At 41.0% G+C, this 25,823-nt stretch overlaps 1 protein-coding gene across 2 annotated transcripts; it reads left to right on the forward strand.

Annotated features, from left to right (window-relative positions):
* Positions 1–440: 440 nt before the first annotated feature.
* Positions 441–24,398, forward strand: LOC306768798 (transcription factor 7-like 1-A). Of its 2 annotated transcripts, none has more exons than XM_079257243.1 (12): positions 441–1,207; positions 1,301–1,370; positions 5,151–5,287; positions 15,576–15,653; positions 17,152–17,269; positions 17,379–17,460; positions 18,517–18,591; positions 21,477–21,605; positions 21,805–21,970; positions 22,141–22,248; positions 22,322–22,370; positions 22,538–24,398. In XM_079257243.1, exons 1-12 carry the CDS (start codon positions 1,034–1,036, stop codon positions 23,071–23,073), a joined length of 1,722 nt encoding a protein of 573 aa, XP_079113369.1. In that variant the 5' UTR covers positions 441–1,033; the 3' UTR covers positions 23,074–24,398. The 2 variants fall into 2 exon arrangements, with proteins under 2 accessions (XP_079113369.1, XP_079113370.1); XM_079257244.1 differs by having other exon boundaries at positions 17,382–17,460.
* Positions 24,399–25,823: the final 1,425 nt, after the last annotated feature.

Consider the following 25,823-nt stretch of genomic DNA (forward strand, 5'->3'; position numbering starts at 1 on the left):
TATATATATATATATATATATATGTATATATATATATATATATATATATAGTCCTGCGATGGACTGGCGAGCTGTCCAGGGTGTACCCTGCCTGTCGCCCAAAGCCAGCTGGGATAGGCTCCAGCTTTTATATATTTTTAAAATGTAATATAAATATAAAATCTTTTTTCCCATCTAAACTCCTCCCTTCTTTGCCTCCTTTGTGCAAATAAGACCAACCTGTTGTGTCTGATCTGGGATCAGTTCATGTAAGTGCTCTCCGCTCTGCTGCGCATCTGAACTGATCCCAGGTCTGTGACCTCCTCCTCCTCCTCTCCTCTCCTCTCCTCCCCCTCCTCCTCCTCCTCCTCCTCCTCCTCCTCCTCCTCGCTGTATTCCGACAGCAGCCCCACAGCCTTTTCCTTCCACTCCACTTCAGAGACACCAGCCCGTCCGGCTGTTTCTCAAGCCTTCAGGCCACCAGCAAACGCCTTGAATCAGCAAACTGCGACATGCGGAAACAACCGTTTTGAGCCGTTTGTTGGAACTATGCATTGTCCAAACGGAGCTAAAGATGCGGGGATTAAATCAGAAACGGCCTTAGACTTTTTCCACTGGACTAACTGTACACAAGTGGACATTAACTTTTCAGACTCCGTTCGGACTTATAATGTCAGCAGTACTGAGTCAGTCATGAGTGTTTTTTCTGACTAGTTTGAACTGTTTTGGACATTTCGTGTCGGTGCTCTGCGGTGTTTTGGACAGACGGAACTTCCACACCTCAGGAATTTAACGCGTCTGAACGCCGCAGGTAGCTAGCCTGCTAGCTCGCTAGCTAGTTTTTAAGGACGCTTTTTTTTGTTGCTGTGTATTCATCTCAGTAACACACAAAAAAACACACAACCTCGCAGTAACACGGACTTTAAGGTGTTTAGCACTCAACTAACGTGAGCTAAATACTTTCTGTTGGGTTGTTTTGTTGTGTTGGTAGTTGTTTGCAGAAAGTATAAAGTCGGTGTAACTCCGATTAGCCCTTTGCAGCTAACGTCCAAACATGCCGCAGCTGAGCGGAGACGGAGACGATCTGGGCGCAAACGACGAGCTGATCGCGTTTAAAGACGAAGGGGAACAGGAGGAGAAGCGAAATGTGTCTGCTGAGCGGGACCTGGACGATGTCAAGTCTTCCCTGGTCAATGAGTCTGAGACCAACAGCAGCTCTGAGTCTGAGGTGAGTAAAGCGGGACCAGTTTGCAGAGGGAGACTGTGTTGTTGTTGGTGGTGCTGGTTGACTTTACGCCCCTGTGTTTGGGTCTGTGTGCAGGCAGACAGACGCCCAAAGCCGCATCCAGATGTGGAGACCAGGGCCAGACACAGCCAGTTGTTTGAGGAAGGTATGGATGAAGCATTTTCTTCTTGTGAGTTATATATTTTTGAGCTTCTCTCAGGACTCTAAGCAGTATTTTTAATTATAAATGACATGTAATAATATTTACAGATTCTAAAATAAAAACTACTATTTTTTACATGATGTCTTCTTGCCATTTCTTTATTTATAGAGCAACCAAAAAGATTGAAAGGTGTGGTTTTAATGATTAGATTTTATGAATTGATTTGTGGAGTTATAGACAGGGCCGGATTAACCGTGCACAGGGCCCCTGGGCCCAGAGTGTTCCAGGGGCCTCGTTTCACAACATAACATTGTAAAAATTGTGAATGATACACTGTGAAATGACTTTTCTCTCAGCCAGTGGTACCAGTTAGCAGTTCACTAAACACTGTGGTGTAACTGTTTAGCTTTTATGTACATTTTGTTTTATGTCCAAACTGCTGATGTATAGCCTATGTGGGCCCCACATGGGCCCCCAATGGGTGTGGGCCCCCAATGGGTGTGGGCCCCCAATGGGTGTGGGCCCCTGGGCCCGTGCCCATAATGCCCATTAGACAGTCCGGCCTTGGTCATAGATCATGTAAATACTTGCATTCCTGATCAACTCAGTCACAAGTAACAGTTGTGACTCATTGTTGAATTTGTGTATTTTTTTAGGGTAATTTCTTTGGTTTATGGTCCATGTTATGACGTTTAGTCTTCTTTTATGCAGGGGGATTATTGCATTTTAATGCACATACCAAAGCATAAGCTGTAAAATCCTGTTGCCGTCTATGTCTGCTGAACATGTCTGTTAGACATGTATGCAAGTTTTTAAACAAATAAAGAAAGCATTGGTTTTACAAGGTCAAAACGACGCAGTACTGTGCAGAAGTCTGGATGTGGTGCTCGCTTCTTTATATACAATCAGGTAAACAGGAAATAGGAACAGCAATTAGCTGAAGTGTGCCAACATAAATTCTAACAAGTTTGAAAGGCTGTTTGGTCTGAATGCCTTTTTTTTCTAAGGATAGCCTCAGCCATCTTAGACAAGCTTTCTTGTAATTTCTTTAAGTAACCTTCAGAATAGCTCTCCAGCTTTCTTAAGGGCTTCCTCTTTTCATTGGATGCTGGCTGCCTTTTGTTCATTTCTCTGTAAAGATGATCCCATGCTGCTTCATTAATGTTGAGGTCTGAGCTCCAGCGAAGTATTCATCACTTCACAATACCTGCTGCCACTTATTTTCAGTCCAGTTCTTGTGTAATTTAGCATACTTCTGCAGATTTTACCTGTTCCCCTTCCTGAAGAATGGCATCTTCATAGTCACCTTCCATGGAAACCAGTTCTAATGAGGCTTTGGTTAAGCAGTAGATGGACTGGCTGAAGCATTGGATCCAATGTCATGTCTTTGCTGGATTTGTTATTAAAATAATCTTCTTTTTTTTAAATAAAGTGTTATATTTTAATTATTAAAGACCAGATGCAGCAGGTCGATGTGGGAGTCACAAGTGACTTGGGCATTTATGAAGTGATATTTTTGAGGTTGAGGGAACGGATCTGGCGTGCCTGCACACCAGTGTCCAGCAACCAGCAACAGAATTAAATCTCGATCGGCTGCAACTTGTTTTTTAATGAATGAAACGGATAAAAAATAGTTTAATTTTCCCTAAAAGGAAAATTATGACAATTTTAAAGGAATGTCTTACTTTTTATCTTGAATAACAAAGTGCCATACTTTACCACAAATCATTAAGTAATCTGACAGTAACTTTATTATAGTTTTATAATTGCATTTAGTGACTAGAACGGCTGAAAACAATACAAATGCTAATTTTCTCCGAACGTCAGTGCTAACATGTTCATAAGAGTATTCCTGAATGTTTGTCAATGCGAAGATTTTGATGAATACCACAATTTTCAAAAAATTTACTTAAGTAGGATTTTAGTACAAATTTGTTTGTAAGAACGCTTGGTAAAATGGGGGCCAGTGATCCTTTGGTGACATTTTTTGTAGTTTCCTTTTGGGATAAATAAATTCTTTTTGTTTAATTAATTTAGGCCATTTAGTTCCTAAGCCTAAGTTCTTTTTTTTTTTTAAAGGACACATGATACACCATGCTGAGATCTGCAAACTTTTCAGCCAACAGATCTTTGAAAATCACCCTGTTTCTGCAAAAAACATATCTAATGAATGTAGAGCTGTTATCTTTGGCACTTTGCATGTATGCAACTATATTACTGTGCTTTGTGACAGACTGTGCCTGAAAATCCAGTCTAAAATTATGTTTTTTTAGAAGTTGTTGGTTATGTGACACAATACTGATTCATCCCTTTTGAGAGCACTTTTTTATGTTCAAGTGACTCATAAGTGGCTTAAAAAGGAAACACACACACACTTATGAAATGGAATGGACTGAAAATCGGTGAAAAGACAGCCGATGTCTACAGAAAAACTTTCATAGGCGTAGAAAACTATAGCTCAAGATTATGTGAAAAGATTACAAGAAAGTCTGGTTGTTCCGAAGCTAAAAATTAAGAAATCAGGGTCGACTCGGTTCTGCAGGGGATCAGTTTTCAGCACAACACAGCCTTGTTCATTAGCATATCTGCTGGCTGTGAGATATATACGGTTTGGAGTTTATGGAGGAGAGCGTGCTCCGTGGCAGTATGAGTATGTTTCTTTTACTAAGGTACCTGTTCTTTCTCCTCTCCTTCCTCTATTTCTTCACTTGCCTGTCAGATCTGACCATTTGAACTTTTTTAACCAAATAAACTAAAAGCAAACCTCAGTAGAAAAAAAGGTAACAACAAACATACCTTGTGAGATAACACTTCTGTCCCAATGAGCAAACATTGTCATTTTAGTACATTTTTGGGGACATTTATGCAACATTTAAAAAACTGCGATCTGTTTTAAATAAATCTTTAGGTCATTGTATTAATTTATGCGTATCCTGAAATTTTATCATTTTAACAACTTTTTTTTATCTTTTATTTACATATTTTTTATATATTAGATATTTTTAGTTAACCTGGGATAGTAGACTGATTATTACATGTATGTTTTATTATTTAACTATACTATACATACATACATGACTTCAGAACATTATTACTACTAGTATTTTATGAAGTTGTTTACATGTGTGTTTACAACAGTTCATACTTGGTAGGTTAGATGTACACATGGTATTTTGTTTAGTTAACTTTTACTTTATTGTTTGGCTCCATCACAATACATGATGCGAAATTTACGAGACTTTTTTTCCCCCTTTCTTTCTCTTTTTTTAATTATTTTATTTTCCTGTAAGCCTAGACAACATTCTAAACTTACATTAGCTGTATGTATTTAATTAAACCTCTGTGTAAGGCACTGAAATGGTTTTAAGTTTAATAGCGACTCCCATAACTTTCCCAGAATCTGAGCCGATGTTATGAGAGTTATTTTCTCAGGCTGAAGTCTCTGGCTGAGTCACAGCATAAAGCACATTAAACAGCAGTTTTTACAAGCTACACAATAGCTGCCCTTTCTGTCAAATCGGTTGCAGTGCTCCATTTAAACTCCCTTCACACACAGAACATGTGTTTGTCAGGCTGTATTTGTCCATCAGCTTCATTTAGAGACAAAGTTACACTGAAAGTTGCAGTGTGCTCTTCCTGCGCTGCCTCTCCATCCTTCATTCACACTTGTTGTTATGTTATCCGGTTATGTTGAAACATTCATATGGAACTTATGTCAGACATGTTAACAGTTTCACTAACTTGGAGTTCAATAATTGACCTGTGATGTTGAACTGGTTGCAGTGCTCAGGAAGCAGCAGGATGCAGGTCTTTTCCAGCCATCTCCATACGTTGGGTATCCCTTCTTCATGATCCCTGACCTTGGGAACCTCTGCAACCCCTACCTCGCCAATGGACCCCTCGCGTCGAGCACCCGCACGGTAAGATGACACACATTTGCAGAGTATCAGGCCGTCTGCTGCTTTATGTTCAAATCTGAACCATAAAACTGGCTGGACAATCCGACACAACATGACGAGTTTGGAATTGGCTTTCTCTTGTTTCTTATTTGCACACAAATATAGAAAACGCACAGGAAATGTAATTAGTTCCTCATTACAGCTTGCGCCGACCTAGACATCTGAACTGCAGCTGATTAATGTTACTGTGAGGCTTCAGTCTGTGGGTTTCGCAGAACTCTGACAAAGATTGTTTCAGGCATGATGTAACACTAACTTGTGTTTCTGTAGGTGAACAGAGGGGGGCTTAGCTCTGCACACATGATCAGCTGATTCCCACTGACTTATTTTTATACAAAATAATTGTTTGTGTTTATTATACATTTTGTAGTGTAACAGAAATGTATTTTGTGATTATATGGTAATCACTGCCCTACATTGCAGAGTACATGGATAATTGTGTTTGTATGAATAGGGTATTCATAGTTTTCTATTTCATTACCACATTTCCTCTTACATTATTTAGATCTTGTTTTTTTCTTTTACTTTAATTTAAAATTTATGAAATGTTTTCTTTACAATAACTAAAGGCCAATCTTAATTTTTTTTTAATAAAAGCAACTCATTATGTGTTAATATCAAACTATTCCCATATCATGAAGTTAACATGAATCTGTTTTTTTTTTTGTGCCTTTTCACCGTCTTCCGCCCCTGTTGCTGTTAACACCCCCACTTTAATGTCAACTGATGACTAAAGAAATGGCAGAAACTGGGGCCTTGATTTTCTGGTCCTTTCTGGTTATGTTGTCTTGCAGAATGCTGTTCATTTCTCTCCGTTAGGTAAGAGGATGTACTTTGTTTGAGAATCTGAAACATGGAAGTGCAATGATTTATTTCCTATAAAAAGTTTCCTTGTCTTGTTTCTGAAAGGTCCAGGGCAGGACTATTCCTTGACCCACATTCAGTGGTGTACAGAATTATGTTTGCTTTTTTTGGATCAATGTGATTAAAATAATCTCATGACCCTTTTTTCAGGTCCTCCTTAACCCGGCTTTGTAAACACTATCTGTATTTGTGTTGTCAAGTATTGAGCAGATAGAACAAGCAGACCTCTGACTCTTACGATGAAGAAGAGATTATTAATTAAATGAGAAAATGGACAGTCGGTACTAAGTAAGGAATGCCTTTAATCATAAATTGAGCTTATATTAATGTTATTGATTCTTGTCTCCATTAAATGTCGACATATTAAGTCGACATAGATTTTAATCAGTTATTTGTGGTGATCGAAGAAGCATTTCTCAAACTTTTGACATTTCCTGAAACAAATTTCCAGCAGATTATCGCCAAGAGTTGAGTTTTAATGTCCACAGTTCAGCTGTTGTAGCAGAACTTTGAGAATCTGACGTCATACAGATTTAGTCGACTTGCTATTGATGCCGCAACATGTTGAACCTGCTTCACAGTGAGGAGATATTGTTTTCCAAACTGAGACCTGGATGCCTCTGCCTGCAGGCTGTCTGCTGCACACTTGCATGTGATTTGTTGTGTGTGTTAGCTGCCAGCAGGCTGTTTAGATGAGGTAGTTTGTGATGGTTGAGGGTTAGACAGGCCTGGACACAGTCTGAGCTCTGATCTGCCCGGCTGCAGATTAGCTGCCTTAGCTGGGAGTTGCATAGCAGGATTGACGGTGTGTTGCCCAATTTCCCGTCCCTGCAGCTTTGTGGGGGCTCAGCTGGGATTAGAAGGATCCAGGCTGATGGTTTAATACACTGACGCTCATGGCCATTAATCTAAAAGTTGCCTCTCTGACAGAGGAAGGAATTTAAAGCCAAGGACTAGAACACGAGAAAGTTGAAGTTGATGACCTAAGGCACAAGTCTGTGCTGAAGTTGTTCAGCTTGATTTTTGTCTCGTTTAAACAACAGATAAACTACAGCAGAGCTAATGCTGCAGGTGGAAACTTGTTTTTTGTTTGCTTCTTGTTTAATACTAAAGTCAGTGGGAAAAGTTGGGGTCTTTCTATCTCAGAATCATGTTCCCGTCATTGCAGAAAAGATTTTGACACAAGCGTTTAAAATGATGGAAAAGTGATATTTTTGAGATGTGACTAAATAAAAAGATGAAAACTAAACATAGTGTAAATGCTGATAATTTTCTGGCACTGAACAGTAGTGCTTGCATTAGCTAGGTGTGGTACTTTTTATTTAGAGCTGCAGTTATCTCTCAGTTCATCGGTTAAGACCATCCAGATTGATTACTGGTGGCGATCTGCTGATCGTCTGCTCTTTGCCGCGATAATTAACTGATAGTGAGCATTATTTCCTGGCCTTAACAGTAGGGAGATTGATGCTTGGGTATCTGTCACATGAGTGTTTGAATGTAATCAGCTAAAGATCTACCTCAATCTTAATACCTCTTTAGTGTGAATGAAGAGAGCCCAGGGACACTGTCTGTATGATGTTGCAAGTAGCAGAACAAGCTGGAAGTTACAGGTTTCTGACTTTAAACTGTTTTTTTACTTTTGTTACTATCAGCAAATTTCATTCAGGGATTTTTGAGCTACATTTCAGTTTAAGTTGGCCCATATTTGAGATTTCTATTTCCCTTCCCTGGTTTATTTTGAATGTCTTTCCTCTGTGGATTCAGGCCAGACACACATGAATGCTAAGCCAACAGCCAAGCCCACTGACACAAACACCTGCATTCCTCAGCTTTGTAGCTCCCTCCCCTTCCCTCTTTGGCTCATTGTTGTCATTAGCAGAGTCAGAGTGGTCCTAATGCACAACTCACATTGAAGATAAATGTGTCAACTCTGGCTTGTCTCTTTTCAGACTGAAACTGTGGTTTATTTAAAAACAAATAATAAATTCCCTCATTCACAGGCAGTGCTGGTTCCTGTATTAAACAATGCATCGTGAGTCTTATTGGACAATCCTGAAAATACAGCAGCGGTGAAAATTAGGTGCAAAAGCATTTTTAGATAGGCCTTTTCAAGCTGGGACTGATGTGCCATTTTTAACCATGTAAGCACTTAACTCCTAATGCAAATTTCTATTCGGAATTAAACTTAATTCCGATTGAAGTGTCTGGTTTATTCACATTTTAATTCTGAAATATTTAATTCCTCTGTCATGTAAACCTTCATTCCGCTCTAAGTTACTTCTGGTCATTCTGAGCATGCTCATTACCTTGTCCTGTCCCGATGACGCGCATTGTTTTGCCTCCCGTGTTCGGTGGTCTATCTTTCTTCTTCTCAGTTGCTGCAGAAAGTGAAGTAGTATGCTCGTGTTGAGCTGCTATTTCACATTTATAATAAAACTAGCAGCGAAACTGGTACTTATTATGTAGTTTTTACAAGTTGTGACTGAGAAGACGAGAAGCATGGAGCCAACTTCGTTTATTTCCGGTATACGTCATGCGTCACGTGCACCCTCTGTCCAATCAGAACCCTTCCCAACCCACCGCTCTAAAGAGGAATTAAGTGAGGACGTGTTTCATGTAAACCTTCATTGGGAATTATTATTTTCATGTAAACTCACAGGAGAATACAATAATTCCAAATTATTTCATTCCGAATGATTAATTCCCAATTAAAAAACATCATGTAACTGTATTGTCTGCTTCGTAAAATAAATAATAATGAAAGCCATCTTGTAAAAAAGCTGTGGTTCATAAAATAAGGTATGCAGTGTCACCAGAGTTTGGTGGTTTGGGCTGTTAAATGGTGTAATTAAGTAGAAGTAGTAGTTGTAAAAAGAGAGCAAACCTGAAACATAAAATACTGTTGTGGAGGAAAATGGAGAGGGCTCTACCTCTGGAATTAGTTGTATTATGGGGAGTTGGTGAAATGATGCAGGCTGCTCATGTGAAGTTGTTTGATGGGTCTCATCAGGATCAGATGATGAGTCACATCATTTTAATCTTTGACAGGTTACATAAGATTGACGGTCATTTCCATCCTAATGTTCCTCAAACCTTCAGAAAAAGCAAACAAAACAAAAACTCTGACTACATTAGTTTTTAAAAACAAAATTGCTCTCATTGACCTTATCCACATCCTTATCCACAACAGCAGTAAGATCCAGCATGTTTGTAGACCAGACCAGTGCATCAGCAGAGCTGTGAAGACCGATCGCACATTTTGAGTGTCAGTTTGACAGATGCTACATAAGGACAACCTGAGTCAGAGCCAGATTCTGCCTCTGATGAAGTTTTAATGTTTGCAGAAAGAAAGGAGTCTCCACTGATGACTCCATTCAGCCTTGAAACAGGAGTTAATTCTGCTCTTCTTCTGTACATGGTGGAGATTGTGTGCATCGCAGGCCTTTCAGTGTCAGGTCTGTTTATGAGGGAGGAGGAGGAGATAAGCCTGTCTGTCTGACGAGTAATCATTGTAAACAAGCTATCACTTGTGGAACAGTACCTGAACCAAAATACAGGCTGTTTACTGTGCTGATGGTTGCAGGCAGGAAGCAGGAGGCGGCATGTAGAGACAACCTGTCTGCTCACTCAGCCTTCCTCCCATAACCTCCCCCACTTCTCCTGCCTCACCCTCACAGTCCAGCACACACTGCTACTGTCAGAGGGAAGCATCCGTGTTCATGCCGAACTCTGAGACTAAATAATACTTTCAGCGGCTGGAATTTTAAAGAGGAAACAAAGGAATCTGATCAAAGAAAAATTCCCAAATAAAACAAATCATCAATGAATTTATTCGTAGATTCAGATATGAGTATGATGCTGTCGTTTATCCATTTTGTTGACTTTGTGTTTAGTAGTAGTGCCATTCAGTCAACTTATTTTTAAGTCTCATTCAATACCTTTCAAGTGTTACGTCAACAAAGCCTCTTAACTTAAGTTTTTGTGATGGTACGTCTGTGTACATGTGGCAGTGCTTATTTAGTTTAAGCTGGTACTTTTCAGGCAGCTAGCGCATCCCAGAATTCCTTTGTTTTCTCCCACATTGTTCTCACAATCTTAACATAGCAGGATGGGGCGTTTAAAACAACAAGGTCATACATATATATAAACAGAGCTGTGGAAACACACAGCACATACTGCAAATATATGCTGCCATATGTTTATGTGGAAGCAGGATATAATAAATATAAGTAGCCAGGAATAGTTTAAGACTAAACTTATAGTCATTAATGTTGATTGTATTTCTGGCCTGTCTCCTTTTGTTCTTGCCTCATGGGGAAAGGAGCAAAGTGCTAGCTGCAGCATGTTAGCAAGTTGCCATTTAATAATACAGACACTATGTAGTTGTTTATTCCTTGTGGGAACAACCTCTGATGGATTTGGGCTCAGTCTCCAGGTCAGTTCACTGATAGCTCTGTCCATTGACAAATCATATGAATGATTTCCCAAATAAGTTGACTAAGCTCTGTCCATATCATTACAGAAGAATTGTGCTATAAGGTTATAGTTCTACTTGCCATTCAACTGGACCACTGTTTTTGTCAGCATACATGCACAAGAGGGTAATCAAGTTATGCAAGTATGTCCAACACAGTGGACTGTGTGAGAGAACATTAGAATAATTCAGCTGCTGCTCTTTCTGTGGGAGTTTGTCATTAATGTAAGTGTAGCTTATACCCTAGTGTTGTTGAGGTAATTGAAGAGATGATGGCCAGGAATTTATGGACAGTGTGGAAATGCTTTACATAAATGCAAGCTGAGACGTGGTCTGAATGGGCTGCTTTTCAGTCACTATTTCTGATGTGTTTAGCCGTCTGACAACAGAAAAGTTTGAATGAAAGCAGCTTAATTGGGGATTCAGTTGTATTAATATGCATAAACACTTTGCCGGTTTTACAGAAATATGCAAGAACATGGAGCTTTGGAGCCTGTGCAACGCCACATGGCCTTTTTGAGTCTAGTTGAGTGAATACTTTTTCAAGTTTTTCTACAGTCACTACATTATCCGGTTTTGAGAGCTTGATACTTTTACAGTTCTAGTTAAATAAACCTAGTTTACATATTTTGAAATGTATTTATTTGCTGTGAGCTGACTGTACAGTTGTGAAGCTAAGACTGTTATCAAATATTTATCAGTCTTAAACAAAAAAGTGAAGTTCGATTAAGTGGGAGATGGTGATGTCACTGCAATGACTAAGGCATGGTATATATAAGTACTGCGTACATATCAAGCACCCACTGTTCCCAGCATACCTTATGCACGTAGGCCACGTACGTGGTGTGGCGAGGTAACATGTCCCGTGACTTGAACGCTTGATTTGCTCATGCAAACGAGCATGAACATGAGGTAAACAGAGTAGCAGATAGTTATGAAGAGTACCAGCATTTTTATAATTGTTGCGCCTCGCTGCACAGTGACAAGCAGTCCTGCCTAGTTAGTAATAGATAGGTAAACTTTTGTTTTGCTGGAATTCCTCAGAAGTACAATGTTGCCGGCAGATTGACCTTTTCACCAGTTCAAAGTCCTAGTGCTGTTTACTGCCCCCTAGCGGCGAACCTCCAGTATTGATAGGTTTGGACGCAGCATGCTTGCGTTGTTTGCAGCAAGTATAAACACGGATGTAGCAGAACGTTGTAATGTACGTGACTGTACACACAGCATGTATATCCTGCCCTATATTGGTAACTTCACTGTTGTTGCTGACATCGGTGCACCAAATTCAAGAGCTGGTTCTTTTGTTGTTGATCCACTGTATGTTGACATTATCTGAGGGAAGTCCATTATTATCTCTGCCAAGGAGGTGATAAGTTTGCACAAAAACGGCTGGATTTTTTTTTTTTTTTTTTTTTTTTTAATAACTGGTTTGGTCTATCTTAGATTCCTTTGTATTTTGGGAGTGATCCGGATCACTATCTGGATCCAGAAATGTTTTAAAAGATTCCCATCATTGTGAGATGGGGTCATTTTCAGTATATAAATGCATATAACTCCACCATAAAGGGTCAGGGTGTTTGACCAAAAAATACAGGAGAAGTTCCCAACAGGTTTTACAATATGTTAAAGATAGATCTGGATCCTTACAAAATTCTGGACGCTACAATTCAAAACAGGAAACAAGGGAACACATTAAGATATGAACATTCAACACCACAATATTATCAAGACACTGGATTCATTATCATTGCACCCAGGAGTCTAATAGAGTAGTCATATAAAATGAAAGTAGGACCAGAACAGAGGCTGGAAATGAGCTACCTGGAAGTGGTCTGTGTTCACCGAGTGCTTTTCTGGTCTGGACACACAACTGTTTAATCTCCCCATTGTATTCTTTTTAGTCTATTCATAGATTACTGAAGAAGTTACCATTTTTTATTAAAGATATGCATCTTTAAATACTGATAACTTGTAGAAGAAACAGGGATTTAGTATTTTTTTTGAAAGAATGATGTTTTTGTCACTTAAAATAAAATCCTTATGTTTTAGGCCCATCTCCTAATAACTGTGGTGCTGCACAATTGTACGACACCACCTCATTGGCTTTACGTAGCAGATCTGATGACTACACCTGTTTTTTAAATATATATGAATATGTACATACATAAAAATTGTACATAACTCAGATCTGTGACCATTTAAATGTGACAGACATTGACAAAAGCATTTCATAAGTTAGACGACGGCTTCTTTAAATGGATTTTTGTGTATTGGAACATTTGCACACCCTGAACTTGACATTAATGTGATGCTGTTGTTCAGTTTCTTCGTCTTTATGTGTAGAAAATGGGCTGTGTGCTGCATAGTGTTTCATAAACTGCAGTAAACCTAATAACTTTCCCCTGTGCTCACACAGTGATGTTATGCTTCCCTCACTAATAGACTCTCATTGTGTGTCTGTGTGTGCGTGTGTGTGTGTGTGTGTGTGTTGTTCTGGTATTTCCAACAGCTGGATCCAGTTAGTGCTCTGCCAGAGCTTCCTCAGGCCTCTGAATGGGGGACGGGTCGAGGTTGTATTGTGGACAGGCTGCGTGTGCGAATTTCTTGTTTTCCTGACTGTGTTTCTGTGCAGACATCCTGGTGTTTTATGCTGCTGGTGGTGGAGGTGTGGTGTGCACATGCGAGTTTGCCAGATGTGACACAAGTTGCAGCACAGATAAGACTTATCATTATTAGAAAAGTGGGAGTATGGGCCTCCACCTCGCCAATAAATCTGTGTTGTAAGGAAGTTTGTGTCTCTTTTCTGCTGTGTATATACTGAGTCAGTTGTATCAGTCATCAACACAGTGATTGTTTATTGACAGTGAAACAGTGAAAATGAGGATGTGCTTGTTTGCATGTGTTATTTTAAGGAAAGTCCTGCTTTAAACAGCGTGGATGTAGCCAGTCCTCTCTGTGAGTATATGAGGTTGAAATGTTGAGCAGCCTACACCAAATCTAAATCTGCACCTCAGGACACAGTGAAGACGTTCAGTTATCGGAGAAAGTGAGCTGCGTTTCTGTGCAGCCGGACATATCTTTAAAGAAACATGTTGAATATTCATTTTCTTCTGACTAAGTTTGTACCAGCATAAATGAAACAGAACTAATTAGTTTTAGCTTCTGAGAGACAAAAATCCAGCATTTACTTGATTTACTTCAGGCATTTTCTGGTTTTTGGCTTTTGAGACTATTTAATTCATGTCTAACACAGACAGTAACTCAGAAACAGCTTCTCGCTCCTCTGTAACTTTTTCTCTTCTTGTGAGAGTTGACTTGAAGATAAAAACATCCTGTTGAAACCACAAACGTGTCCAGTCTGTACAAAGCTTTTTAAACAATGTCAAATCTAAAATATCCAAAAGACGGGTTCTGAGAGGATAATTGTTAATAAAAGGTAAGTTGATGGGATCAGTTGGGTGACGTCATAGCTGCTGTCTTTCTGTCTAGCATGGCTGTTCAGTCACACACAGCTGAATGAGCTGCAGAGAGCTTTTCAGCGGTGGGGTTCTGTGTCGGAGAGAGGCGAACTGAGAGGAGGGGGCTTCCCTGCTCTCAGCAGTGGGACTCGGTGGTTTGGAGGCTACTTGTCTGTAGTAGATGGTTGGAAGTTCTTTGTTCGGCTCCACCCTGAGGTCCTGCTTTCTGAGACGGCAAACACTCTCATGTTCCTCCAGGAACTTAAATGCAGTTCTTATCTATAAACTCTTTCCTGCTGTGCAAGTTGCTTGTCTATGAGGGTGTGTGTGTGTGTGTGTGTGTGTGTGCCTGTCCATGTGTGCTGTGTGTGAGCTGAATTTTTTTTCCCCATCTGGGGGAATGTAAACATGTGGGGAAGAAGTGCACTGAAGTGTTATCTCATCTCAGGCCTCTACAGTACGAGCATTTCAAACCAAGACCATAAACAGCAACATAACTTTGGTTGCAACGATAGCTCCAGATAAAGACAGCAGGTTTTGTCCCTCTTCACATATTGAGTACTTACAGCAAGTAAAACCTGTTCAAGTCCTAACATGACAGTTTTCTGTGCTTTTTTTTTCTTTTTTAAATCATTTTGACATGTTTAAATTCATACATAAACTTTGAAACGCTTTTAAAGGAGGATTATGTTCCAAGATGCTTTTCAGTCCTCACTAGTGGAGAATATGGGAATTGATATAAAATCTGAAATACTTCAGTGTTTGACATCTACCAGCACTGACCCAGTTGCCTGTTGAAACCCAGGATAAAAGCATTTCAGATGTCCACATAAGTCTGTAGTCTTGTCATTTGAGTGAAATTGCTTTTCTGTGCTGCTGACGGATAAACAGCAGCATAGCAGAGCCTCACACCGTTTCCTGGACAAACTAAAGCTAAAAGCTCAGCAGCAAGAAGCAATGAGAGGATTTAGATTCCGTCTTGGCTCGTTTCTTTATCTAAAACAACTCACAACTGAAAAGTGTTTGTGAGTGTTTGAGTGGGAGCTGCATTGTGCAGTAGATGTGTGTCTGCTGTGTCGTTGCAGAGCATGCTCCATGTTGTACCCCTGACTATGTTAGAATGGACCATTTACCATGTTGGAACGCAGCCATGTCCTGCAGCTCAGAAAGTAAACTGATGGAGAAGCAACCTGTGTAAAAAGTCACCATGGCAGTTACTTGTGTGTGTGTGTGTGTGTGTGTGTGTGTGTGTGTGTGTGTGTGTGTGTGTGTGTGTGTGTGGCTTCTCTTTACCATATGCTGCTAGTAGATGCAAAAATGATAGATGGTAAACAAGTAAAACAATTCTTATAAACATAAAAGACTACTGCTTTCTGAAGTGTATATTTCTCTGTGTGCGTGTGTGTGTGTGTGTGTGCATTACAGCTGATTAACCATCTACCTGTTTCCGCAGTACCTGCCATTTCAGTGGTCTCTGCTTGATGTACCAGGAAGAGCAGCTATCAGAGATTCTGCTACTCCCACACACCTGGTAAGACCTGCTTTTGCTGTCTTTCTCACACACACACACACACACATACACACACACACACACCCACACCCAGGTGAGTTGTTGCTATTCAGTGTTCAGACCCAAAAAATATTAAGAATAACTATGAATGATTCTGAAACCTGACCTTCATTGTTCATGTAATTTGATAAAACAATAGCAGCTTTCTTCTATGCCAGGAAAACAAGAATCCAGGTAGTTGTGTCGCTGTTACATGTTTTGTTGCAGCTTAACACACACAAAGCGACAGTTTAGAGAATACGTGGTAGTTGCTTTGTTTGTTGACAAAGAGAAAATAAGTGAGCTTTGTTCAACGTTGTAACACCGACGACAGGTTTAAAAAAAAAAAAAAAACTATAAAAACCACATGTTGCTGTGAGATAAATGCCTCTTTACTCCTCACATGAGCAGCGTGCAGTGTTATCAGTAAATGTTATGACTTCCTGTGAAACAGACACTTTTCAGTTCCTTGGATTGATTCTTTGTTTAGAGAAATATCTTCAGCAGTGACCCAACGTTGTGTGGTTTTAGTGGGTTTAACACCAAACAGTGTTATCTAACACACTCAGACCAGGAGTTTGTGTAACCACAGGGGATGTCCAGTGGTCCATTTGACCTAAAATAACCTTTCTTATGTCACTACAAACATATAAAACTGGTTAAAATACTACTAATAAAATTCCTTTAGTTGTTAAATCATCACACAGCGGCTGTACATCTTGTTTTCAATTCAATTCAACTTTATTTATATAGCGTCAAATCACGGCAATGCCATCTCAAGACGCTTTACAGACAGAGGGGAAAACATAATGAAGGCCAAGAAAGAGAAAAAGAGAAAAAGAAAGAAGCTCAGTGTATCAGGAAATGTCCCTCAGCAGTCTAAACCTATAGCAGCATAACTAAGGGATGCTAACCATCCCTAGCTATAGGACTTATCAAAAAGATAAGTCTTCAGCCTAGTCTTAAAGGTGGGGAGGGTGTCTGCTTCCCTAACACTAACTGGGAGCTTATTCCATAAGAGAGGGGCCTGATAACCAAAGGCTCTGCCTCCTGCTCGGCTCTTTGAGACTCTAGGAACCACAAGTAAGCCTGCAGTCTGCGAACGAAGTACTCTACTTGGTATATAAGGAACAATGAGGTCTTTGATATATAGTGGTGCCTGGTTGTGGAGGGCTTTATATGTAAGGAGAAGGATTTTAAATTCTATTCTAGATTCAACAGGCAGCCAATGAAGAGAGGCTAAAACTGGAGAAATATGATCTCTCCTGCTGGTTCTGGTCAGGACTCTGGCTGCAGTTTTCTGCCTGCAGAGGGCGATGATGCTCTTCACGTGTAGTTTGTGTGTGTTGTAATTCAGCTTCATGTTAACTCTGAACTCCATCACAGTCCTGTAAATTAACACTTCATTAAACAAACATTTTAAAATATTATTATTCTGTAATTGAGTATTTTGTATTGATTGTTTATGTATGTTTTCTAGTCTAACAGTGTTCCTGTGGTGCAGCATCCCCACATGACCCACCTCCATCCTCTGCTGTCCTACAACCCTGAGGCCTTCTCCCCTCAGAGAGCATCACCTGGCTTCTCTCCTGATGCAGGTAATCTCCTGCTCTCACCTGTCAGACACACACACACACACTGACACACACTCACACACAAGCTTTATTTCTTCCTGTGTGATGCTGACTTTTGCTGTTGTCTCTGAAGCAGGGATGTCCAGAACCTCTGCTTCCTGCTACCCAGTCTCTCCTGGAAGCATGGCTCAGATCCCGCATCCTCTTGGATGGTTGTGAGTAAAAATGCAGCAGACATGCTCACTTTGTGTTTCTTCATGGCAGTATTATTGTCTTGATTATGTTTAGGAGAATGACTTCTTGTGTTACAGGAGCTGAAATGCTCTCTCTCGCTATACTCTGCTTACTCTGCCGGCCATTGACTGAAACTCCAAAGTTAATGAACACACACATACAGAAAATTCACCACAGAAAATCTCTGCAAGCAGAATAGCTGAGTGAAAGACGGGCTGTTTTTATCACATCTACACATGAACCTAACAACTTTGTAGTGAACTTTGCTAAATCATTTAACAGTAATTAGTTTGTTTTGCTTAAAAGCAGCCAGATTGTCTTTTAACTAATTTAGCAATAAAGAGGATGCATAATTCATTTAATCAGTCTTGTACAGTTGTTTTCTGCTAAATGATGACTCAAAATGTCAAATGTGAATAAAGAAAATATTCACATCCTGGTGCAAAATTTTCAGTGCGTTGATTAAATCTCTAAAAACTCAACTTCCATTTATTTCTACGGATTTAGTCTTAAGTTAGCATGAAGAATACCTTCATCTCCCTTTATGGTTAAAGAATGACTCCTTTGTTTTCATATTATTTAAACTGAAAACACAGAAATGAGTTCAGGCAGGTTGGAGAGCTGGTTATCAACCCTGAAAATGGAACAGTCATTCTTAACCCACATCCATCACAAGATCCCAGGCGGTCTCTGCAGATATGAAGCAAAAATAAAATCTGAAAAAGTGTGCAGAGCTGAAGTCTAAGACTTTAAAACTGGTCCTGGAACAGTTTTCAGTCACATAGTTTCCTCGAGACATGACACAAATGTGTGAAAACTTCCTGTTTGACACAGATCAGCACTAAATTTGCTGACACATCGAGTAGCAGGAATACTACTTGTCCTACCAGGTGATATTCCTCAGCTGAGTGTTGCTGAAAACCGTCACGTTTACCTGCAGTCCCATTGATGGAGACGAGTTCACATGCATTCCTTGTGTGAGACTGATAGAAGAAATGTAGGACTTCCTTTCTGACACTGTTTCATTGCACCTGCAGGCCAGGACAGCCCATGTATCCCATCACAGGGGGCTTCTCGCCTGCAGCTATAGCTGTGAATGCCTCCATGTCGGGGTAAGTGTGTTCTTTACAACTCTGATCTCAAATGAGACTGGAGACCAGACTGGTTGGTTTCTAATGCAGATTTGTTGTTGATTTGCTTCAGGATCCTTCTAGTAACACTTTCTGTTATCATAACAGACAAAGATGATGTCTGTGTGGGAGAAGTGGTGCTCAACTCATGACTAGCCATGTTTATATGTCCACAATCTTACACATTGTAAACAAACACCGCTGTCTGTGCACATCTATTACAGTCTAACTATTTCAATCCCCTCCTCCTCAATCATTTTTAGGGGTGGGACTTTACCACAATAATTACAATTAATTAATCACAAAAACCTTAATTGCGGAAAGTTTTGTCAAAGCAATTTCCTGGTATGCCGATTACATTGATGCACAAGGTACCTCTGTAGCGACATTGGTGCTATATTTAGGGATGTTCAATCTCTTCAGTGAGTCTATTTAAAGGCAAACTAAGCATCAACAAGTCTGACATCTTTTTCTGGTGGTAAGAAGGACTTTCGGTGAGTAACATGAAAAGAATGTGTAGTTTTCTCCGTTAGCAACACCTCCCTCTCCTTCTTCCCCCCACCCCAAACACATAAGTAACTCGGTCCTCATTAAAAAGTTAAAATTACTGTAAAATGTTATAGAGTTGTTAGTTAAAATATTTATAATGACACTTTAATTTAGAGTCTGTTCAGTTTTGGTCAGGGATATTTTCTTTCTTTTTTACTGTTTTAAAAGTTAAAAACATTTTCTCAAACATTAATAGAGTTTACAATATCAATCCAATATAATAATCCCTTAAAATCCATTTAAATGGGGAAAAAAAAGTTGCTTGTTGTTACAAATTTTTTTTGTGATTAAAATGTGATTATTGGGATTAATTAATTACAAAGCCTGTCATCCCTCCATCCATCCATTCATCTTCTACCACTTCCCCTAAGCAGGGAAGCCCAGACTTCCTTCTCCTCATTTGCCAACTCTGCGGGGGGATCCTGAGGCGTTCCCAGGCCAGCCGAGAGATATAATCCCTCCAGCGTGTCCTGGGTCTTCCCCGGGCTCTCCTCCCAGAGGGACGTGCCTGGAACACCTCACCAGGGAGGTCCAGGAGGCATCCTGACCAGATGCCCGAGCCTCCAGCAGAACAATGGAGTCCCCAGAAGGAGCGCCCTCCAGCACTCCCTCCAAGGACTCCAGAAAGGGTGGGTACTCTGAACTGCTGTTTGGTGCATAAGCACAGACAACAGTCAGGACCCGTCCCCCCACTCAGAGGCAGAGGGAAACTACCCTTTCATCCACTGTGGTAAACCCCAACATGCAGGCACCAAGCTGGGGGCCGATGAGAATGCCCACACCTGCTCGGCACCTCTCACCATGAGCAACTCCAGAGTGGAAGAAGGTCCAGCCCCTCTCGAGGGTACTGGTTCCAGAGCCCAAGCCATGCGTCGAGGTGAGTCCAACTATATCTAGTCGGAACCGCTCAACCTCGCGCACAAGCTCAGGATCCTTCCCCACCAGAGAGGTGACGTTCCACGTCCCTAGAGCCAGCTTCTGCAGCCGGGGATCGGACCGCCAGGGTCCCTCGCCTCTTGCTGCCGCCCAGCTCACATTGCACCCGACCCCTACGGCTCCTCCCGCAGATGGTGAGCCCACGGGAGGTGCTGAGCCCGACCGGGCCCCATGGGTAAAGGCCCGGCCACCAGACGCTCGCTCTCGTACGCCACCCCCAGGCCTGGCTCCAGAGGGGGGTCCCGGTAACCCGCGTCCGGGCAAGGGAACATTTCCGCCAATATTTGTTGTCATCAGAGAGGTCGATGAGCCGTGCTTGGTCTGGTCCCTCCCCTAGACACCTGTTTGCCATGGGTGACCCTACCTGGGGCATAAAGTCCCCGACAACATAGCTGTTAGGATCTTCGGGACACACAAACCCCTCCACCACGATAAGGTGACGGCTCAGGGGGGGCAAACAATGTTTTACAAATAAATGTTTCACTCCTCAAGTTAGAAGCTACTTTTATGCTTGGCTCCAGGCCTGGCTCCAGAGGGGGTGACCCGGGTCCAGGCAAGGGAACATTTCCGCCCATGGTCGTCGTCATCACCAGGGTCTTTGAGCCTGTCATTAATTAGAATATTTTTTTAATTTTTTGAGTCCCACCCCTAATAATCTTATATTCTTTTTAAATCCCAAGCAGTTTACATGTATCAGATACCGATTAGTTCTGTTTGGGTTCATTATGACTTCCACTCTTTTTTTTTTTAATTTAGTTAGGAACTTTACTGAGTAAAGCAAAAAGTGAACGTACGGCTGAACTGCAGACACAACAGGTTCATAGTAAAAATCAATTCTACTCAATATTTAGAATATGTGTTTTCATGCATACTGATCGGAACCCAATCCTCTCAATGTTAATCCAAATAGACATGATTGGATCAGAATGTTCTGACTGGTATGTTTACAGGAAATACTTATTCCAGTTAAGCTTTTAAATAAAATACTTACGGTCATGTAAAGATGGCTGCTGTCTGAGGTGAGAAAGTTCAAATCTGAATCCCTTTAAACTCTGAAGGTTCAACAGTCTGGCCTCAGGCAGCGTGGCGAAAAAGACTGATGACAGAGAAGATGAGATACACCGATACAGATGTTCCACTCAGGACAAATCTGTTTTTCCTTTAATTGATTGGTTCTCAGAGAAACTTTTGTTTTTGGAAGCATGTGACAGGATTATTCAACGTTTGTGTTTCTGCTGCATTTTGTTTCCTTGTGAAGCGTTTTATAACTGCAGAAAAGAGGTTTTATTGATCACAACTGTTAGTTCTGCACTGCATTAGCAGATGTGCATGTTTGTCATGATTCATGATGTTTAATGAAATGTGTGTTTGTTCTGTTGCAGTCTGGTGTCAGGTAGCTTCTCTCCACGCTTGGTACACACCCCACAGTCGTCAATTCCCCACCCTGCCATTGTCCCCACAGCAGTCAAGGTGGAGTCTGGAGAAAGCAGCAGCAATCACCACCAGCCCGGGTAACAACAAACAACCCAAACACCATTTACCTCATGTTGCATTTCCAGCAGCTGCTGCTCAGTCTGTAGTCTGTCCTTCATGTACAAAGATGCTCACCTGAAATCTAGTTAAGAGGAATGACTGAAAAGAAGGGCTGAATTTTAGCCATATTGATCATTAATGTGCCTGTATTTACTGTAACATCCTGCGTTTCTGCAGAAAGTCCATGTCTGACACGCAGCGTGAGAAAGAAGATGAGAAGAGGCCGCACATCAAGAAGCCGCTCAATGCTTTCATGCTGTACATGAGGGAGGAGAGGCCCAGAGTGGTGGCTCAGTGCAAAGTGAAAGAGAGCGCAACAATCAACCAGATACTGGGACAGAGGGTGAGTGTGTGTGTGTGTGTGTGTGAGAATGATTTTATCCCAAGGGCTCAAAAGTGAATTATTTTTCTTATATTTAAATGTAACAACTGACATGTACACACACCTCTGAATCTGTTACCGCGTTGTTGTGTTTCTGGTGTCGCCTGACATCCGCTCTCATCCGTCCACAGTGGCATTCACTGTCCAAAGAGGAGCAGGCCAAATATTACGAACTGGCTCGCAAAGAGAGACTCCTCCATTCAAAGCTGTACCCCAACTGGTCAGCCAGAGACAACTATGTGAGTACGCTCAGGACACAGTGTTTGCCCCGTCGGCTGATGGTGTGGAGGCTTATCTGTCTGCTCTCTGCAGGGCAAAAAGAAGAAAAGGAAGAGGATGAAGAGCGAATCTCCGTTTGAAGGTGAGATGGCGTTGTGTTTGTTGTAAATGTGTATTTTCATCGGCTTTTTCTCTACGCCGATGATGGGCAGTAACTACTGGTGGCAGCCGAGGTGCGTAGAACACCGGATGTCACTCCCGTCGGCTTAAAACAGGAAACTGAAAGTTTTTTCCGTTGTTCTTCCTCAGTTTCTGCCGCAGCTGCTGGAGACGACTTCCCTCCGCAGCTGAAGAAAGCTCGCGAGGATACACCACACACACAAACTTCACACACACAGAGTTCACATGCACGCCCTCATCTCACACAGCCACATACCGTCTCCCACCTGACACACACCCACCTGTCTCAGGCAAGCCCCGCCTCCTCTCTGGACTCCCCGGCAACCCCCACCACAGCACTGGCCTCGCCTGCCGCTCCGGCGGCGACACACACTGAGCACACACACTCCTCCCACAGCAATACTGGTCACACCTCACCGTACGCGGAGCAGCTGCAGCCGCTGTCCCTCACCACCAAACCCCACCGGACCACCCATCCTCTGAGCCGCCACACTCCAGGACCCTCCACGCCCTCCTCCTCCTCAGATACCCCCATCTCCTCACCTCTCACCACCTCCACCAGGAGTTCCCCCCACCCATCTCCGCTGTTCTCTCAGCCGTTCCTTGCCCCGCCTCCTACCTCCATTCACCAATCAGCTTCAAGCTCACATGGTGCCTTAACTTAGTCCTCTCAGCGAGGAGCCAATCAGCTGCGAGGAGCAGTTTCTCCTCTGTGCTAAAACACGATTAAAACGCCTAACAAAGCATGATTTGTACCTGTCTTTATGCTGTAAATAAGCCTTCTTTTTAAAGCTTCTTTATAATAAAAAAAAAAAAAAAAGAAAAAAAAGACATTTCATGTTTTATACTAGTATGAGAAGGACATACTTGGTCAATATTTGACTGGACTGCATCTCTAACGTCATGAAACAGAATTTTTCTCAAACGGTCACATTTTCTCGTTTCTTCTGAAGAGCGATCAACTTGTTGTAACTGAAAGCGAGGTGTGGCACAGGGTTTTGTTTAAAGATGCTTTTTCACTGGCTAGTTGTGTTTAAATCTATTTTGTGGTTCTTCTTCGTTAATAAATATTCACCGAGTTCTGATGTGGTGACTGTGTGATGTTGAATCCCAGTTTGAAGATTTACCCCTAGTTCAGTCAGACACATGTTTACTGCTGTAGGTGAAATATGTTTATACAGGTTATACAGCTCTTTTCTGAGCTTGGTGCTTTCACATTACAAAGCACATTCACCCCGTTGGCTTCTTAAGAGTTAACTAAAGTATGCACACACGTTTGCACACGAATGGCTGCTTCAGAGACAAGATTGGGTTTTGTGTCTTTGGGTAGCCAGGATCAAACCACCGACCTTCCAACTGGGAGCTGGCAGCTCCTCCTGGAGCTATTGTTGGAATTGGTAAGTTTTGGTAAACAATCTGTTTACTGCGCAGAGCCAAGAGGGAAATCGTTGACTGAAGACTGTCTATAAATCAGTGGATTAGAGAAATCAGGACAGAACTATAAATGTAAATTTAAAAAAAAAAAAAAAGCCGGCTAAAGTACACTGGAGTACAAAAGATTGCACTGTTGTATTCCACCCTAGTAGCTAAAGATGGCTCCACCGTGCCCAGTATCCCTGACTTGACCCTAGAATGGCATGTTTTATCCTTCAAAGTTCAACCAATGGAATAATTGTAAAAATATTTTTTTAAATGAGGTCTTTATTTGGCACTTTAACAAAGTGTAACAAAAAATGTACATTTGTTGTCTGTGTGATTTCCCAATCATTACCATGTGATATGCCAAAATTATTATAGTGTAATCTGCTTTCTGGTATTGATGAGGGGATAGAAGACCAGTATGGGATTGTGTTCAACAGGGGTCTGAGTTTCTACCATAAAGTGATGCCAAATATCTCGGAAACTGTATGAAATCTACTTTTGGCTTTATAGAGTTAATGTTTACTGTTCCTCCCCATCGTCACTGGTTCCTCTGCTACCACCCCTCCTCCTCCCGCTCCCTCTAAATGAGGCCTTATACAAACTGATGGCATGAGAAACAAGAATTTTAAAGTGTGTATGTTCTAACTTGGGGGAGTAAAACTGTCGCTGAAATGTACATTAATACAAATAAATTGATCTTCTGACCTCAGTGGTGCCATAGTTTGGAAATAAACACCTGTTGTTGTATGAAATACTTCTAGACAACAACAACTTCTATTTTTTTAACTTCTATTAATTAAAAGTACAGTGTTTGAGATTACTGACATCTAGTGGCAAAGATGGGTAAAAATACCATTTAGATATAAATGGCTAAACAAGTTAGTGTAGCTGAGTTTGATTGTTTTTCTGTCATTAGCATTTGATTTAGTAAAAATTCCCTTTTAAATCAGGATCAAAATATCAACCGTAGAGTTGGACAGGTAGCTTGAGCCATCCCAGAGAGGAAACTTGGACCTAATAAAACCTTTTCTCTGCAGAAAATCAAAACTGTTAAAATAGATTTTAAACTTTTATTTTATTTTTTGGCAACTTTGTCCTATCCTGCAGCATAGGAAGCAGAATCATGGTCTGGCTTCTCTGTTGGAAGAACAAATTTGCTCTACCAAGAGGAGCTTCATGGAGAAAAAGCTTACTTCTTTACTTAAGTACTTTTCTTTATTTTTAAATTAGTTTATTTCAGAACTTCCAAGTTAATGCTGGACCTGACAGGGAGGACAGAAGAAAGAAGAGAAAACATGACTAAAAAGGATCTAGTGAGGGGGGGGATGAAGGAATGGCCTGCAAACAAAAAGCTAAACAACCAACCTGTAAAGGTTGTATACCAGTAAAGAAACAACAATACTAAACATATTAATATAGCAGAAAAAAATAATTTTTAAGCATCCTAAATCCATTAAGAACATTAAAATGAAGAATTAAGGCTGGAAAATGATTTGACCATAAACATTTAAAAGCCAAATAAAAATTTAAAGCCAAATTTAACAAAATGATCTAAATAAGTATATTTTGTCTTTTCATGTAGTTTTTTCACAGCCTTCATCTGTACTGAACACATCTCTCTGAACAATCAGCTGATTTATCGGACTGGTTTCTTTCCTGCTTGAGCCAAAGCGGAATGGGAAATTGGTTTATGATGAAAAGATGCACGTGGGCAGCTTCTGACGAGCACTCACACGCTGACAAGTCATGCAGCTGTTTGCCTACACCAGCATGTGCATTCTTAGACTTCAGAATCATAGGAAGGAGTTCCATATAAGGCAACAGGTGAGTCAGGTGTGACTTCACCTTTAACACACTTGGAGCTGGGCAGTAGTGCAGAAACCGGAAATTATCTGCCATCAAACTTCAGTTTTATTTATTCTCAAGAAAATTTACACATACAGAAGCCAAATACAGTGATCCAATTAAAACAAATCCATATTGGTCTAATTTA

This window comes from Telmatherina bonti (assembly GCF_933228915.1).
Source record: "Telmatherina bonti genome assembly, chromosome: 17".
Lineage (NCBI taxonomy): Eukaryota > Metazoa > Chordata > Actinopteri > Atheriniformes > Telmatherinidae > Telmatherina > Telmatherina bonti.

Excerpts from the sequence above, each read along its gene's own strand:
- LOC306768798 (XM_079257243.1), top strand. The coding sequence starts at position 1,034 with ATGCCGCAGCTGAGCGGAGACGGAGACGATCTGGGCGCAAACGACGAG. Across the intron at positions 1,371-5,150 it reads CAGCCAGTTGTTTGAGGAAG|TGCTCAGGAAGCAGCAGGAT; the intron begins GTATGGATGAAG and ends AACTGGTTGCAG. Across the intron at positions 17,270-17,378 it reads TGGCTTCTCTCCTGATGCAG|CAGGGATGTCCAGAACCTCT; the intron begins GTAATCTCCTGC and ends TTGTCTCTGAAG.